This window comes from Apodemus sylvaticus, chromosome 13 (genome assembly GCF_947179515.1).
Source record: "Apodemus sylvaticus chromosome 13, mApoSyl1.1, whole genome shotgun sequence".
NCBI classification, from domain to species: domain Eukaryota; kingdom Metazoa; phylum Chordata; class Mammalia; order Rodentia; family Muridae; genus Apodemus; species Apodemus sylvaticus.
This window is the reverse complement of record NC_067484.1, coordinates 74,663,137-74,678,856: the sequence shown is the minus strand read 5'-3', so window position 1 is coordinate 74,678,856 and position 15,720 is coordinate 74,663,137. Positions and strand designations below refer to the sequence as shown.

Genomic DNA, 15,720 nt, shown 5'->3' with positions numbered 1-15,720 from the left:
CTAATATAAAATTTGCACTCACCTGACGGAACTGCTCCAAGTCAATTTTGTTACCCACTAGCACGAGGGGAATTTCATAGGTGTGACGGACCTGGAAAATAAGGTCCTTGAACTTGGCAGCCTCCTGGAATGACTGGCGGTCAGTGACAGAATAGCAGATAATGAAGCCCTCTCCCCCACGCATGTACTGCTCCCGCATGGCCGTGAACTCCGCCTGAAGGAGAGAAGAGTAATTGGGTAGGTTTCAGTTGGAGAGAGTCAATATGCAATTTAATATATTCTTGTAAAATGTGAATATTTTAAACTTGAGTGTATTGATATTTGATTACAGAAGGTTCCATTTAAGAGCTCCTGGGCAGATATGGTAAATAACAAGTTATATACATAACGTTTGTTTTTATATTTGAATGACCTCACTTCATAAAATGAACCAATTTATGTACTGCAAACATTATAAGCCTTTGGGTTCATGTTAGATGTGGCACTACATTAATATTTAAATATTTTCTTACAGCCTGTCTTTTGAATTTTTTTTTCTAAAACCATTGAAGACATGTATGATCAAAGGAATCTGACTTTGCTCTTCAAATAAGAGCACATTTGTAGGGAATATCTGGAGCAAGTCCTCCAAAGGACCTGGGGAAATGAACTACTTTTCTATTCAAAAATATGAACCAGAAACTAGAGATATAGAGGAGAAGAAATGACTGCCTAGCATGCGGGGGTCCTGGGTTTAATCCCCAACAGAGAAAAGAAAGGAAGGAGCAAGAAATGGGAAGGACATACTAGAGTTAAACTCCTTTTTTTATTTTTTTATTTTTATTTTTATTTTTATTTTTATTTTTATTTTTATTTTTATTTTTATTTTTATTTTGGTTCTTCGAGACAGGGTTTCTCTGTGTAGCCCTGGCTGTCCTGGAACTCACTCCGTAGACTCAGTAATCTGCCTGCCTTTGCCTCCCAAGTGCTGGGATTACAGGTGTGCACTACCTTTGCCTTTCTAGGAAGGTTTTAGTATGGATAATACAGTCACACCCATATTACAGTATTCTAAGGCTTTTCTCAGAGAAGCTCATAAACAGAAGGACCTGGCTGCCTGAAGACAGTGTAAATTCTACACTCTGCTAACTCCTCTTCACTTTCTGCTGAAGACAGACTACAGTCCAGATGGCCCCATGCCCCATCTGACTACCCCTGCCTTATCAGCCTTTCATGCTGCTTCCGATCTGCATTACAATTTCCCAACATCTGAAAATCCTAAAGTTTAAACTGTAATCCATAGGGTTTCTTTAAGTCAAAAACATGCTATTTATTTATTTTTAGTCTGAATCTACTACTAAAATTACAATGAGTGATTAGATAGATGCAACAGGTAATCTAAAATTTGGGCTTGTCTATGAAAATGCTTTTCCCCTCTGGGTCATCTTTCCAGCCCTGTGTATCATAGTCATGCTGCTCTACAAACAATGCCACAGTGGATGCTTTTAATTTCTATCTCTCACTAAGGCTCCAGTAGGCCTGAGAAATAAACTTGCTAAAGAGAACATTTCTCTATTTTTGAGAAATTGTGATAACTTCACTGCCAAGATATTGTATCAATAATGCCATTGTATATGAAAAGTGGTTGTTTCCTTTTCCATTCTATAGCTTGCTGGTTTGCCTATTGATGGCGTACTTTGCCTTATAGAAGTTTTTTCAGTTTCACAAGGTCCCATTTATTACCAGTATTAGTGCCTGTGCTATTGGTGTTCTGCTCAGGAAGTTGTCTCCTCTGCCAATGCATTCAAGGCTATTGCCTACTTTCTTTTCTATAAGGTTCATTGTATCTGGTTTTATGTTGAGATCTTTGACACACTTGAATTTTGTACAGGGTAATAGATATGGATCTATTTACATTCTTCTATATGCAGACATCAAGTTAGACCAGCACTATTTGTTGTAGATGATTTCTTTTTTACCATTGTGTATTTCCAACTTCTTTATTTAAAAAAAAATCAAGTGTCCATAGTGTATGGATTTGTCTGGGACATTGATTCAATTCCATTGATTAATATGTCTGTTTTAATACCAATACAATGATGTTTTTATTACTATAGCTCAGCTTGAAGTCAGGGATGGTGATACATCCAGAAATTCTTTTATTATTCAGGATTGTTTTAGCTAACCTGGGCTTTTACTTTTCTGCATAAAATTTAGTATTGTCCTTTCAATGACTGTAAAGAATTGTGCTGGAATTTTGATGGATATTGTGTTGAATTGCTAGATTGCTTTTGATAGGATCACTATTTTTACTATGTTAATTCTACCAATCTATGAGCATGGGAGATCTTTCCATCTCCCATTATTTTCTTCAGTCTGTCCTCAAAAACTAAGATTCTGTCATACAAGGCTTTCACTTGCTTGGTTAATGTTATTTCACCAACCCCACATCTGAGAGAGGGCAAATCTCCAAAATATATAAAGAACTCAAAAAGCTAGGTGTCAAAAAAAACACAAACAATCCATTTTTAAAATGGGTGCAGATTTAAACAGGGAATTTTCAATAGTGAAATCTCAACCTTTAATAGTGAAATATTCAGCATCTTTTTTTTTTGGTTATTTTTGTTTTTTTCAAGACAAAGTTTCTCTGTATAGCCCTGACTGTCCTGGAACTCACTCTGTAGACCAGGCTGGCCTTGAACTCAGAAATCCGCCTGCCTCTGCCTCCCAGAGTGCTGGGATTACAGGCGTGTACCACCACCACCTGGCTAATATTCAGCATCTTTAATCATCAGAGAAATGTAAATTAAAATGACTCTGAGATTCCATCTTATGTCCATAGGAATGGCTAAGATCATAACCTCAAGAGATGCTGGCAAGGATGTAGAGCAAGGGGGACCTTCCTCCATTGCTGGTAGGAGTGCATACTCATACAGCCACTATGGGAATTGATATGATAGTTCCTCAGAAACTTGGGAATTGATCTACCTCAAGATCCAGCTATACCACTCTTGGCCATATGCCCAAATGACGAGCCTACCATTGAACACTTGCTCAATTATGTTCATAGAAATTACTCATAGGAGCCAGAAACTCGATGTAACATAGATGTCTTTCATTCTCATCCTAAAAAGGGATTTTAAAAAAATAGTGTATTTATGCAATGGGGTATTACTCCACTACTAGGAAAAAATGGCATCATGAAATTTGTAGGTAAATGGATGGAATTAGAAAAAAAATTATCCTGAGTGAGGCAATATAGATTCAGAAAGATAAACATGATATGCATTCAGTCATAAGTGGCTATTAGCTATTGTGTAAAGGATAATCACACTGGCTCCACAGACTCAGAGAAGCTAAGTACAAGGAGGGTTCTAGGTGCAATCTATGGATCTCCCTGGGAAGAGGAAATGGAATAGACTTTTGTGGGTAGACTGGTGACAGGTGAGGATGGAAACAGAAGAAATCAGATCAAGGAGGCAGGGCCAGAGAGAGAGAGTACTAGGAAGAGACTGGAATGAGGAGGTCATTTAAGAGGTAACATGGAGACCCAGTGCAGTAGAAACTTCCTGGAACCCATGAGAGTGACCTTAGCAAGGTCTCCTAGTAATGAAGGATATGGAACCTAAAACCACCATCTTCTGTAACGAAGCAAGGTTCCTAGAGGTGATACTGGAACACCAACCTAGACTCAAAACCCACAAGTGTCCTGGTGGCAAAATGTATTTGGGCAATGGTGGCTCAGAGTTTATGGGTGTGGTCAACCAATGACTGGTCCAACTTGATGACCTAGACACAAGAGGGATCCCATGCCCAACACTACCTGGATAATCAGAAACTACAAGCTGCATGGCTAAGAGACTTAGGGTAGAACCAAACATGACTGACAAAAAGAAACAAAAAAAATCAATGAAATCATCCCTAATAATACACACCTCAATTGGTGCCTAGCCCAATCATCTTGTGAGTAGATGCTTATACTCACAAACAAGCATTAGGCAGAGGTAGGGAAACTCCATAGAAGAGGGATATGAAGGATTATAGGACCCAGAAGGGTCAAAGACATCAGGAAAACATAGGGAGTCATAGAGATTGAAGCAGCAATCCCAGAGACTGCATGAGCTTACATTAGGTCCTTTCCATACATGCTGCAGTTGTATAGCTTGAGTTTTATGCAGGATTTCTAATAGTAGGAGTGGGGGTATCTTTGGCTCTTTTGCCTGCTGTGAGACCCTTTTCCTCCTACTGGGTTGCCTCATCCAGCCTTCATAAGAGGTTTTACACCTTATTGCGTCTTGTTATGCCATGTTTCATTGACACCACTTGGAGGTCTGCTTTTTTCAGAAAGGAAACAAAAGAGGTTTTGTGTTTTGCTATGCTATATACTGATGGCTGCCAGAGACCCAGATGATGTTGCGTGACCTTGCCTCCTCCCCAACCCAAGTTTATTCTGATTGGTGAATAAAGATACTGACAACTGATAACTGGGCAGAAGAGACATAGGTGGGGTTTAGGGTTCCGGGGCTTTGGATCAAAAGAGAACCACATGGTAGAAAAAAGTGTCAAGAGAGGGGAAGGCACCATGGGGTAAAAAATCTTAAAATAATGGCCACATAGATTAGCTAATTGGAGTTAAGAGTAACTCAGACAAAACATGACAAATTACATAATGGAATTATTAGCTGGGAAATAGACATAACTGCACAGAAGATAGCTATCTGCCCCGCTCTTGTGATTAGTAAGGCTCATTATAAATATAAAGGTTGTATGTGTCTTTTATCCAGAAACTAAATGGTCAAAGGCAGGGTAGAAATCCCAGATTGAGAGAAAATATTTCTGCAACATTTGGGAGGAGTCCTTCCTCCAAGTTGTCATCCCCTTCCCTTGCTTCTGTCAGGATGTAGTGTGTGAGAGAAGAGTAAAGAAAAAGGAATAGAAAAAGAAAAGGTAAACATCACTTTTTAAAAGAGGCTCTCTCCTTTCATCCTCTTCAATGCTACTGTAAACTAATTTGTTTACTTTGGGATAAAGAGAACCATGTCTATTTGATCCGCTCATTATTTTGAGTCATGTTGTTGATCTTCTGTGTTGATTATTCATTCATGCATTTGCTCTACTTACGGATTTAATTTATCAAATGAAGAGTTTGTGGGGTTTTTAATGTCTTTGTTGTTTTCCAAGCAGAGAATTAATTAGTACTAGACATGCGTCTTTCTAATGACATATTCTATGTTTAAGATAAAACAATTCATTTCATTACTTCAGTAACTACTATAGCATAAAAATCTAATAAGTTTGGAAATGGAAGATAGGCATAGCATTAAAAAGGAATATTCACAAAATATTTAGAGAATGAATGAAAGTCTAGAAGGGTATATATTAAAAAATCATATATAAACTATATTAAAGAAGAGAGGGAAAATATTGTAACAGGGCACCTATAATTCCAGTATTAGACACTGAAATCAAACAGTTACAATTTCAATCTCAGCCTGGGATACATAGAGGAACTCTATCAAAAATTAAAACAACACCAACAAAAAGTATTTTGTGCTCATATTCAGTCTTTATAGCCTGAAGGCGACATAACGGAGTTACAACACATGCCACTCAGGCCTGTGACTCACTTAGGTTGTCATAGTTCAACACATAATATCTCAACCTCTCAATTTCCTTGTTTGTGAAAAAAGATTAAAATATACTTAGTGTACCCTATATGAAAGAAGAAAAGCAACTGAGTGAACAAACATGAAATTGCTTTGATGAAGTTTTTAAATCCCATGCAGTTCAATCCTATTATCACCTTCATTACAGATTCAACAAAACAGACATTCTCACTGGAAGAATAAGCCCAAAACCCGTGGGAGCAGCACTGAGTGTGAAGGTGGGAAGATTTCAGCCACAGCTATCAGAAAAGTCACAGAATCCAAGTCAGAAATCTTTCCCCAATGGTGCAGATACAATGAAATGCTCACAGTGATGGGGAGACTCCAAATAGCTAGGCTTCTCTCTGTCACTCTCACGGAATCTGGGCAAATGCTGGTCTTAAACATCCACAGATGCTGATGGGACGAGGAATACTGAGCCTAAGCTCTGCAGCTATGTGGCATCTGGGTAACGTGATATAGAAATCTCCTCACAGGGACGAGCTTGTGTTTAACATATCATGTCTGTTCTCATTAGCCCATGAATTAAAGAATCTGGAACATTCTGTTGTCTGCACTTTATCTGTTAATGTCAATAGCTTCCTGCCGTAAATGAAACTTGTTGGTTAATTATTCAGGAATATTACTACTTTCCATTTGCTACCCATAAGCATCAAACTATTTATGAAAACAGACTTAAAAAAATATTTTGTATAGATAACATGTTTTGAGTAAATATTACAATTTGATTCCTTTTCTTTGACATCTTCCCTTGAACTAATAGTGTGGGAATTCTATGAATTCTGAAATAAGTAAATAATCTCTGATAAATATCACTGTGGCGATTTGGATGAAATGTTCCCATAACGCGGATATTTGAATACTTGGTCCCCAATTGGTAGTTATTTGAGGACGATTAGGAGGTGTGGTCGGCTGGAGGAAGTACCGCATTGGGGGCCAGCATCGAGGTTTCAGAAGATTTGTTCCATTTGGGGCTTATGTTCTCCCTTCCTGTCTTTGTGTGAAGATGGGAGCTATCAGCTGCTGCTCCGCACCATTCTTGCCTGCCTGCCGCTGAGCTCCTACCCTCGGGATGATGGACTCTGGAACATGAGCTCCAAAAAAATTCTTTTCCTGCTAGTTGCTCTGGCCATGGTGTTTTATCACAGCGGTAGAAAAGTAATTCGGGCACACTCCCGGTTCTTAATAGGCAGAGTAAGAACTTTTTTGAGGAGGGTTAGGAAAAGGCATGGACTAGCTCCTTTCTGGCATACCTGGTTGCAATATGAAATATCTTTGCCTCATGTTCAAATAATAAATGAACAGACAGACAAACACACTATCAGACTAGCGTTTTAGGTGCTTCCTGGTATGACAGGTATATAGTGTTGTTTATTCTTACCAAAAAGATTCTGCCAGTTTCAAGATTAGCACACACACACACACACACACACACACGCACGCACGCACGCACGCACACACACACACCACATTCACTCTCTGAATACAAAAAGGCAAAGCAAAAAGCAAGTCAATTACATACCTGACATCATGCCTAGTGACTGAATATATGAGAAATGAAAACAAAAAAAAACCCTTAAAATACCAAAAAGCCAACCTTATTCACATTTTGGAAATGTGCAATAATATGAATATAAGAAATCAAATGTCCAGTGAACCATAGAGACTGAAATAAGACAAGAACGGGGTGCTGGTGAATGAGAAAGAGGTTGAGGAGAGGAAACAAGATGTGATAGTTTTCCTGTGATTCATTCTTCAGAAAATGATATTGGCCTTTCATACAAATAACCTTTAAAATTAATATATCATCACCTTAAATAACCCAACCTGGTTCCAATGTATTGTTTCTCAGCAGTAAAACCTCCGTGGCCTACATACCAATGGGCTAGATAAAGAATTTATTTGGTTGACTTTGTATGTATATAGGGGTGGGGGAGTTGTCTGTTAGATTTTTTTCTGGGAGACAAAAGCTCATTATGAATCCCTAGCTGGCTAAGGACTTACTATGTAGGACTTACAAGGGTGGCTTTGAATTCACAGAGCTCTATGTAACTCAGCCCTGCACATGCCGAGCTCGCAGGTGTGCACGCCACGCCCAGGGGTTCATTGCTTTTGCTTTCATCTTTTTGAAAGAGGGAAGAATAGAACCAATAAATATAGACAAAAATTTAGCCAATATCAATTTACTATAATGTGAAAACCAGAACTGAAAACAGTATGGAGAATAAATCTTCAGTATCAATCTGATTCCTTCTCAAGTTCAATATGTCAATGAAGACAGAAATAAGCAAACGATTTTATAAATGTAGGAAACATGGAGTAAAATTGTACATAAAATGAAAAATAAGACTATGAATACTATCTTTTTTTCCCTAGAAGATACCACTCTCTCCATCATTATAAGTTACTCTGCTTTTGTAGAAATGCAGTGTGTCCCAGATAGTATACACACTCTGCTTAGCTTATTCATCAAATATTTATTGAGCACTTACACATGTCAGGCATCTAAGATTCACTGTGGCTTAAAAGAATACATATAATGAAGGAAAATATTCATAGCTAAACACATAAAAGAATGTATAGAAATAAGATTAAAATCAGGAAACAGGGAGAAAACTAAACTTGACTGACAGTTTGAACACCCAGAAAACCAAAGCTAAAGTCTAAAATGACCACTTGCAATTCCTTAAGACTAAGGGCTGAGTATACTGTCTTTCCTGGAGTGGATCAAAGGGCAGTTCCTTCAATGTCAACATATCAGGATCTTCAGTAGCAGGTTTCCAAAGACAGAGTCAGGTTCCAACCCTAGCTATGCCAAGCAATCTCCTTGAACCTCAAGACACTGGGAACAGCTTGTCTAAGATGAAAGGAGAAAACCAATCAGTGTGTGAAGATGGAGACAGGTGGTTGAAATCTCCTGGACTTTTGTGTTTAAAATCCTGGGAAGACTATCAGTCATAATGTTGATACTGAACATTGGGAAGTTAAGAACTATGGAATTAGGCTATTATGATGATCGGTCCTGAAAAATCTCTCTCAAATACACTTTGAAATAAATCAAGTTTGCAATACAGGAGCTGCTCTATAAGTTATAATCCTAGTGAAAAAATGAAAATGTGAGGTCGCTGTTCAACATTTACAGATGATTAATACAAATTCTTAAGAATTCAGGAGAACAAAAGTCAGAAGGAAAGGCCGGGCACAGGATCCTACTGAGAAGTAGGAAGCAAGTGAAAGTACAAACCAAAAGCCCGTGACACCAGTCACATTGTCATAGATCAGACACGAAGTAACCACTGTGCACTCGTGAGTACTCCTGAGACCATGCCTAGCATGCTGACTCCCAGAGAAAGGAGCAGTAGGGATTCGACTGAAAGGTAAAATCACTAATGAAGCTTCCTGGCACTGGAGAGAGTCTAATCCTAGGCAGTGACAAGTGTTTGAAGAATATTGAGATGCTCAGTTGGAGAGACTGAGGGCAGAGAATGGGTGTTAGCCATATACTTCAAATGGAAAGGATGTGATGTGGTAGAAAGGGCACATTCTAGGCTCCTGTTTACTCAATAGGCAGCATGTTCTTTATCTGTTAGGTCAAATCACTGAAAACCCAGTAAAACCAGTTTTCAAAATCCAAGAATTTGAGAGAGATTTTAGGGGCTGGGGAAATGGCTGTGTGGGCACAGGTGATTTCTTATAATTCTGATGATATGAGTTTCATTCCCAGAATCCACATGGTGGGAAGAAAGAACTAAATCCCATAAGCCCTGTGACCTCTATACATTCAATGGAATGTAGAGTCACCATTATTAATTAATTAATTTGTTAATTAATCAAAATAGTAAGATTTTAAGATATATTTTAGGCACTGGATTGGGCTTTTGCTCATCTAAAATGGCCACTATTCTGATCTCCATACTATATATGAAAATAATCAGGTACAGAAATAGTAAATGTAGCCAAAATCCTGGAACTTTCAAGAATATTTGTGGCATTACCATGCTACCCTGTTGTAAAAGGCATTAGGTCATTAAACATGCCTCTGTATTCTGTAACTCCGGAGCTGAAAAACACAACAGTCATGGCAGAAATGGGTTACTTGGAAAAGAAAAGCAGTCCATTATATACTATCCTGACCTGTGTTTTAGAGTTCACACTAGATATCTAAGGGACACTGATTATCGGAAATAACAGTTATGTGAAAGATTAAACCTGAATAGAACCAGCCTAGGTTCCTCTCTACAGATGCACGGTTAAGGGAAATGAAGTTTATGTCCATAATGATATTTTACTTAGCCATGAATCACAGAAAATTTTGTCTTTTACAGGGAAGTGGACAGAACCCGAGATTGTCATGTTAAGTGAAATAATTCAAACTCAGACAAATGTCATGCATTTTTCCTAAAATAAATATACAATCAGCATCTAATTTTAAAAGACATTAAATCAGAAAGAAGGGTATTTTGAAAGAGGAAGGACCAGTGGGAAATGGAGGGGTGATGAGGAAGGGTAACATAGGTGGTGAACATGAGTAAGACTGATGATGCATGTGTGAGAAGAAGGCCTGGAAAACATTTTATATAACAAATCATGCAAGAAAATAAAACACTGAATAGATCAGGGTGGGATAGGCCACTAAGCGCCACAAGTTGTTGGAACTGTATATGGGAACAATACGATATAAACTCAAATATCCAGAATCAGTTCTGGTATACTAGGACTATTTTGAGGGAGGAGATTTTCCCAGTAGAGTATATTTTGTTTGTTTGAAAAGAGATTTTTTTGGAAGTAATGCTGACAATTTTCTTCTGTTTTTGCACCTTGAGCCTGAATAGAGGTAAGTTCAGTTCAACTTTCAGGCAAACATCTTATCATTGAAATCTTAACATTAATTAGAACCAGACAAAGGAGAGTCAGAGAGCAATGGGGATAGCAATGGGAATGTGAAAATAATTAAAATGGAGTACAGTGATACATATATAAAATACCATAATGAAACCCAACATTTTGTACATCAACAAAAATCTTAATCAAAAGGAAACATAAGGACAAAAAAATAGAGCAGAGACTGAAAGAAAGGCCGTCCAGAGACGCCCCACCTTGGGATCCATCCCATCTGCAGATAACACACCCTGACACTGTTGCTGATTCCAATGCTAAGATACAGGAGCCAAGTATGGTTGTCCTCTGAGAGACTCCACCAACATCTGACTAAGACAGATGCAGATGCTCACAGCCAACCATTGGACTGAGCCTGGGGTCCAAATGGAGGAGTTAGGTGAAGAACTGAAGGAGATAAAAGGGACTCCAACCCCACAGGAAGAACAACAATATCAACTAACAGAGCTCCCAGGGACTAAACCACCAACCAAATAATATACATGGATGAATCCATGGCTACAGCTACATATGTAGCAGAGGATTGTCTCATCTGGCATCAATGGGAGGGGAGGCCCTTGGTCCTGTGAAGGCTTGATGCCCAACTGTAGGGTGTTGCTAGAGGGGTTAAGTGGGAGTGAGTGGGTGGGTGGGGAAGAACTCTTGTACGGGCAAATGGGAGATGGATGTGATAGAGGTTTACAGAGGGAAGACTAGGTACAACATTTGAAATGTAAATAAATAAAATAACCAATGAAAAATATTTTCTTAAAAGAGAATATTTTTAAAAACAATTTAATGTTTCCTATTTTCATTATGTAGCTAAGGTTATTTGTCTGACTCAAAAATAAAATGAAACAGAAAACTTTCTACTTATGAATGAATGAATGAATGAATGAATGAATCTAATTTTCTTAGCTATAGAATTTTGTGTAGTTTTCCTCTTCTCTTTGATTTGTACTTCTCATCAAAGATTTAAAAGTTCATGGCTTCCTTGGGGTGGTACAAATCCACTGAAAGTTATTTCTAATAGCAGTTAGCTGCCTGTCTATCTTGGGTCTGACAGGAGCTGTTTTTTGTTGGTGGTGGTTGGTTGGTTGGTTGGTTGGTTGGTTGGTTGTGGGGTTTTGTGTGTGTGTGTGTGTGTGTGTGTGTGTGTGTGTGTGTGTGTGTGTGTGTGTGTTTTCTGATTAAAAACTACGGAAACCCACCTTGGAAGGAGCCAGCATCACTGCTTAGAGAAGGATCCCCCCCATGACATTCCAGTCAGTGTGATGTTAAGAACATGATCCAGTGAAAATTAAGCAGAGAGAAAGACACAGGACAAAACCTGGTTGCTAATTGATGTAGAACATACAACAAATAAAGAGAATAAACTTGCTTGAGTTCACACACACAAAACTTCCAACTCTACATCAGGTTACATGTTTGAAAGCTCATCGTGGAAGAATAGTTCTTTCACAGGAAAAATAATAATCTTGTTTTGTCACATTTATAAACATCCTGAGATTTTAGAGTTGGATTATGAACCAGCACTACTACATTCAAATGAGGGAAGCCAGGCTCAGAGCGTGTGTTTTCCATCTGGTAAGCAGTGCAGCCAGAAACAGTCTACATATTTCGCTCCACCTCAGTTATGCCTCGTGAGGAAGGTCAGCCTCTACAGCCACAAGGTCTCCCTCTTCCAACCAACCCATCATATATCTGTGTATGGAATTAATCTCCTTTAATTACTGCAGTAATATGAAGTGATTCTAGTTCCAAAGGACCGATAGTTATCCATTTGCATTCACATTGATCTATTTTCATGCACCTGTGTTTAAAGCTGCATACAATCCAATACCATGCTACATATCTACTTCTAATACCAATTAATCTTAAGCAAGCAAACTCTAATGGGGTCATTTCCTAAGGCTCCATCATTTCCTCTGGCTCTAATGGTATACTCCTGGTTTGAACTTTCTCCAGCTAATCAAGAATGTACTGATTATGGGATAAAGTCTTTCTACTCCACAAGCAAGTGAAAGTCCAGAAAAGTAGTATGACATCACTTTCTTATCATCTATTAAAACACAACCTAGTCAGATAAATCCAGTTTCTTAACCCACAGGTGCTACATACAGACTGGCCAATAATAAATTCAAACTCAAACACTTGAATCTGAGATGCAGCTGCTGCCATGTTTCATGGTATGAATTCTGAGTGTATACCATGTGTACTTAGCCCTGTGGAGCCTCACACCACACATTAAAAGACACTGCCTGAAGCCCCTCAGCTCAGATTTAGAAGTGTGTGTTATGAGCTGCAGTGTTTGTACTGGATGGACAAACTACTCTGTGCTGTGGAATCATAATGACCAATACTTTTTTCATATTTTCCTAGCATTTCTCATCATCACATTAATAGTTCTTAGATTGTTCTGTGCTACAATTTTTATTTTAAAACTTTCTGCTTGAGTTGCTGACTTTCAAGTTCATAAAAGTAGTGAAATACATTTTGGCTAGGTTAGGGCAGAATTACCAACTTTATGTCTGCCATCTTGTGCCATGTGAAGTGAGAGTCTCAGCATCGAGTTATAAAACCAGAATGTTAATCAGTTCTTTTTTTTCTTTTTTTTCTTTTTTTCTTTTTTTAATTTATTGATATATTTATTTACATTTCAAATGATTTCCCCTTTTCTGGACCCCCACTCCCCAAAAGTCCCATTGTTAATCAGTTCTTAAAAACAGTTGAGGTACTCTATATCCTATAGTATCAAATATTCATCCATTTTTTTTAATGTTTCATGTAAAATAATCACATGCATTTGTTAGCATGAATTTTAGATTTTGTCATTAATAAATGGTAAAATCATGTATACAGCAAAAAAACTACAGGAAATAAGCTTCACATTTATTATCAGTTTTTATTAATTTTTATTTATATATCTATGTTACATAGTTCTATACTCAAGGGCTTATAACACTTTCTCAGACAAAAAGTAGTTATTAGTTGTACTAAGTTGGTTTCTGTTGTTATTGTAAACTCCATGACCAAAACAACATGGAGGAAAGGGCTTATTTGGGTTCCAAGTTACAGAAGGGAAGGCAGAGCAGGGGCTTGAGCAAGAATCTCAAGGCAGGAGCTGAAAGAGCGACCGAGAGGGACACTGCTTACAGACTCACTCTGTTGGCTCGCTCTGCTACCTTTCAGTTTTGTCTTGTTTTGTTCTTTAATTAAATTTTTTTCATACAGTACATTCTAATCTTGCTTTTCCCCTCCAACTCCTCGCTGATTCTACTCACTCAACTCCAGGCCCCTTCTTTCTTTATATAAAAGAAACAAACACAAACAATAAATACATACAAAAAACTCACAAAGCAGAAACAAATATATCCAAGCAAAAGACCAATAAGACAAAATACGCCTACATAAAGCAAAATGAGACAAAATGTCTACAAAAAGACTCCTGAGCTCATTTCATGTTGACCAAATATTCCTCGGCATGCAGAAGACCCTGAAGTATGCCTCACTATTCCCAGTGGAAGTCCACTAAAAATAAAATAATATTTTCTGCTACCTTTGAGCTACAACCCAGGAGCACCTGCTCAAAAATGGTACTGCCCACAGTAAGCTATGCCTCCATGAATCAACTGGCAGTCAAGAAAATGCCTGATGAATTGACTTGCCCACATGCCAATCTGATGGAAGAAATTCTTTTTTTTTTATTGAATATCGTCTTCATTTACATTGCCAATGGTAAAACCTTTCCCAATATTCCCCCTCTCCTAAGACCTCCAACCCCTCCCCCTCCTGCTTCCCCCCGTCTCCACGTATATGCCCCTCCACCCAACATACTCTGACCCCCCCCCCGCCCCCGCGTTTCCCTTCATTGGGGCCTCTGTTGAGCCTTTACCTGACCAAGGACCATTCCTCCCACTGATGCCCAACAAGGCCTTCCTCTGCCACATTTTTGGCTGAAACCATACTCACAGGAACAATAAGGGAGGCAATGTGTGGAGCAGAGACTAAAGTAAAGGCCACCCAGAGAGTGCCTTACCTGGAGATTCATCCTATAAACAGTCACCAAAAACCAACACTTTTATTATGGATGACTAGAAGTGCATACCAAAAGGAGCAGGTTGTCTCCGGAAGGGCCCTGCCAGAGCCTTACACATACAGAGGCAGATGCTAGCAACCAACTATTGGACTGGGCATGGGGTCCCCAATGGAGGAGCTGGAGGATGGTCCAGAGGAGCTGAAGGGGTTTACAGCCCCATGTGAAGAACAATGATTTTGGCCACCCAGATGCCCCAAGACTCCCAGGGACTGAACCATCAACCAAGGGGCACACATGGTTCCAGCCAAAAATGTGGCAGAAGAGATTCTTAATTGGGATTGAGGTTTCCACTTCCCGGGTATGTTAAGTTAACAACCAATATTGGCCATCACACCAGTGGAAGAAGTTTAAGAAGGCCTGAGATAAGTCATTTTTCCATCCCTTGGGCACTGTCAACTGTCTTTCTACCGGGGTATATGAATCACACATGCTCCTCTTAATCAATTACAATCTTCTTTCATGAATGTATTGTAGCAAACTCAGCTGTTTTGATAATCTTTTTCTGAGTATTGTCATTACTTGTGAGACTCAGAAACCTGTAATTATAACTCCTAATTGTGTTATATAAGACATCAGACTTATATCATAAAGCACATGTCTTTAACATCTTAACACACAGTGCGAGGGGTATATCTGCATAGCACAGTATGCTTGAACATACCAAAAGGTTTTTCCTGCTACCTTCGATGAGAAAAACCCATCCCAAGCACATAACTTGACTCACTTGTTCTACAGAGAAACGTGTATATATTAAGCCAGAAATAATATGCTAGCTTCTAACTGAAAAGGAATTTCTGAAAACTTCTAAGTTGTATCTGCCAAGAGAATTATGCTTACAATTTAAAGGGGAAAATGTTGCCAGAATCTGTCCATTCAAATGCCACTCTTGTACAGCAAAGTGAGCCTGAGTTTTGTGCTCAGTCAACATCTGCCTGCTTTTAACAATGAATTCGTAACCTGTGTGGTTTATATTGTAAATAAGCATGTGAAAAGAAATTGTTACCCCAATGACTTCAATATCCTGCAGGAACTGTGCTCTGTAAACAGTTTGGCTGCAGTGTTATAACTGCTTCCTCCCACTGACAGACACAAATGAACTGT

The 15,720-nt window shown here is 38.6% G+C and overlaps 1 protein-coding gene across 1 annotated transcript in view; it reads right to left on the bottom strand.

Annotated features, from left to right (window-relative positions):
• Window positions 1-15,720, bottom strand: part of Rit2 (Ras like without CAAX 2) — a 331,595-nt gene that overhangs the window by 175,148 nt on the left and 140,727 nt on the right. Inside the window, exon 4 of the mRNA XM_052155647.1 lies at window positions 23-214. Coding sequence (XP_052011607.1) covers window positions 23-214 — 192 coding nt within the window. The remainder of the gene's footprint in view (window positions 1-22; window positions 215-15,720) is intronic.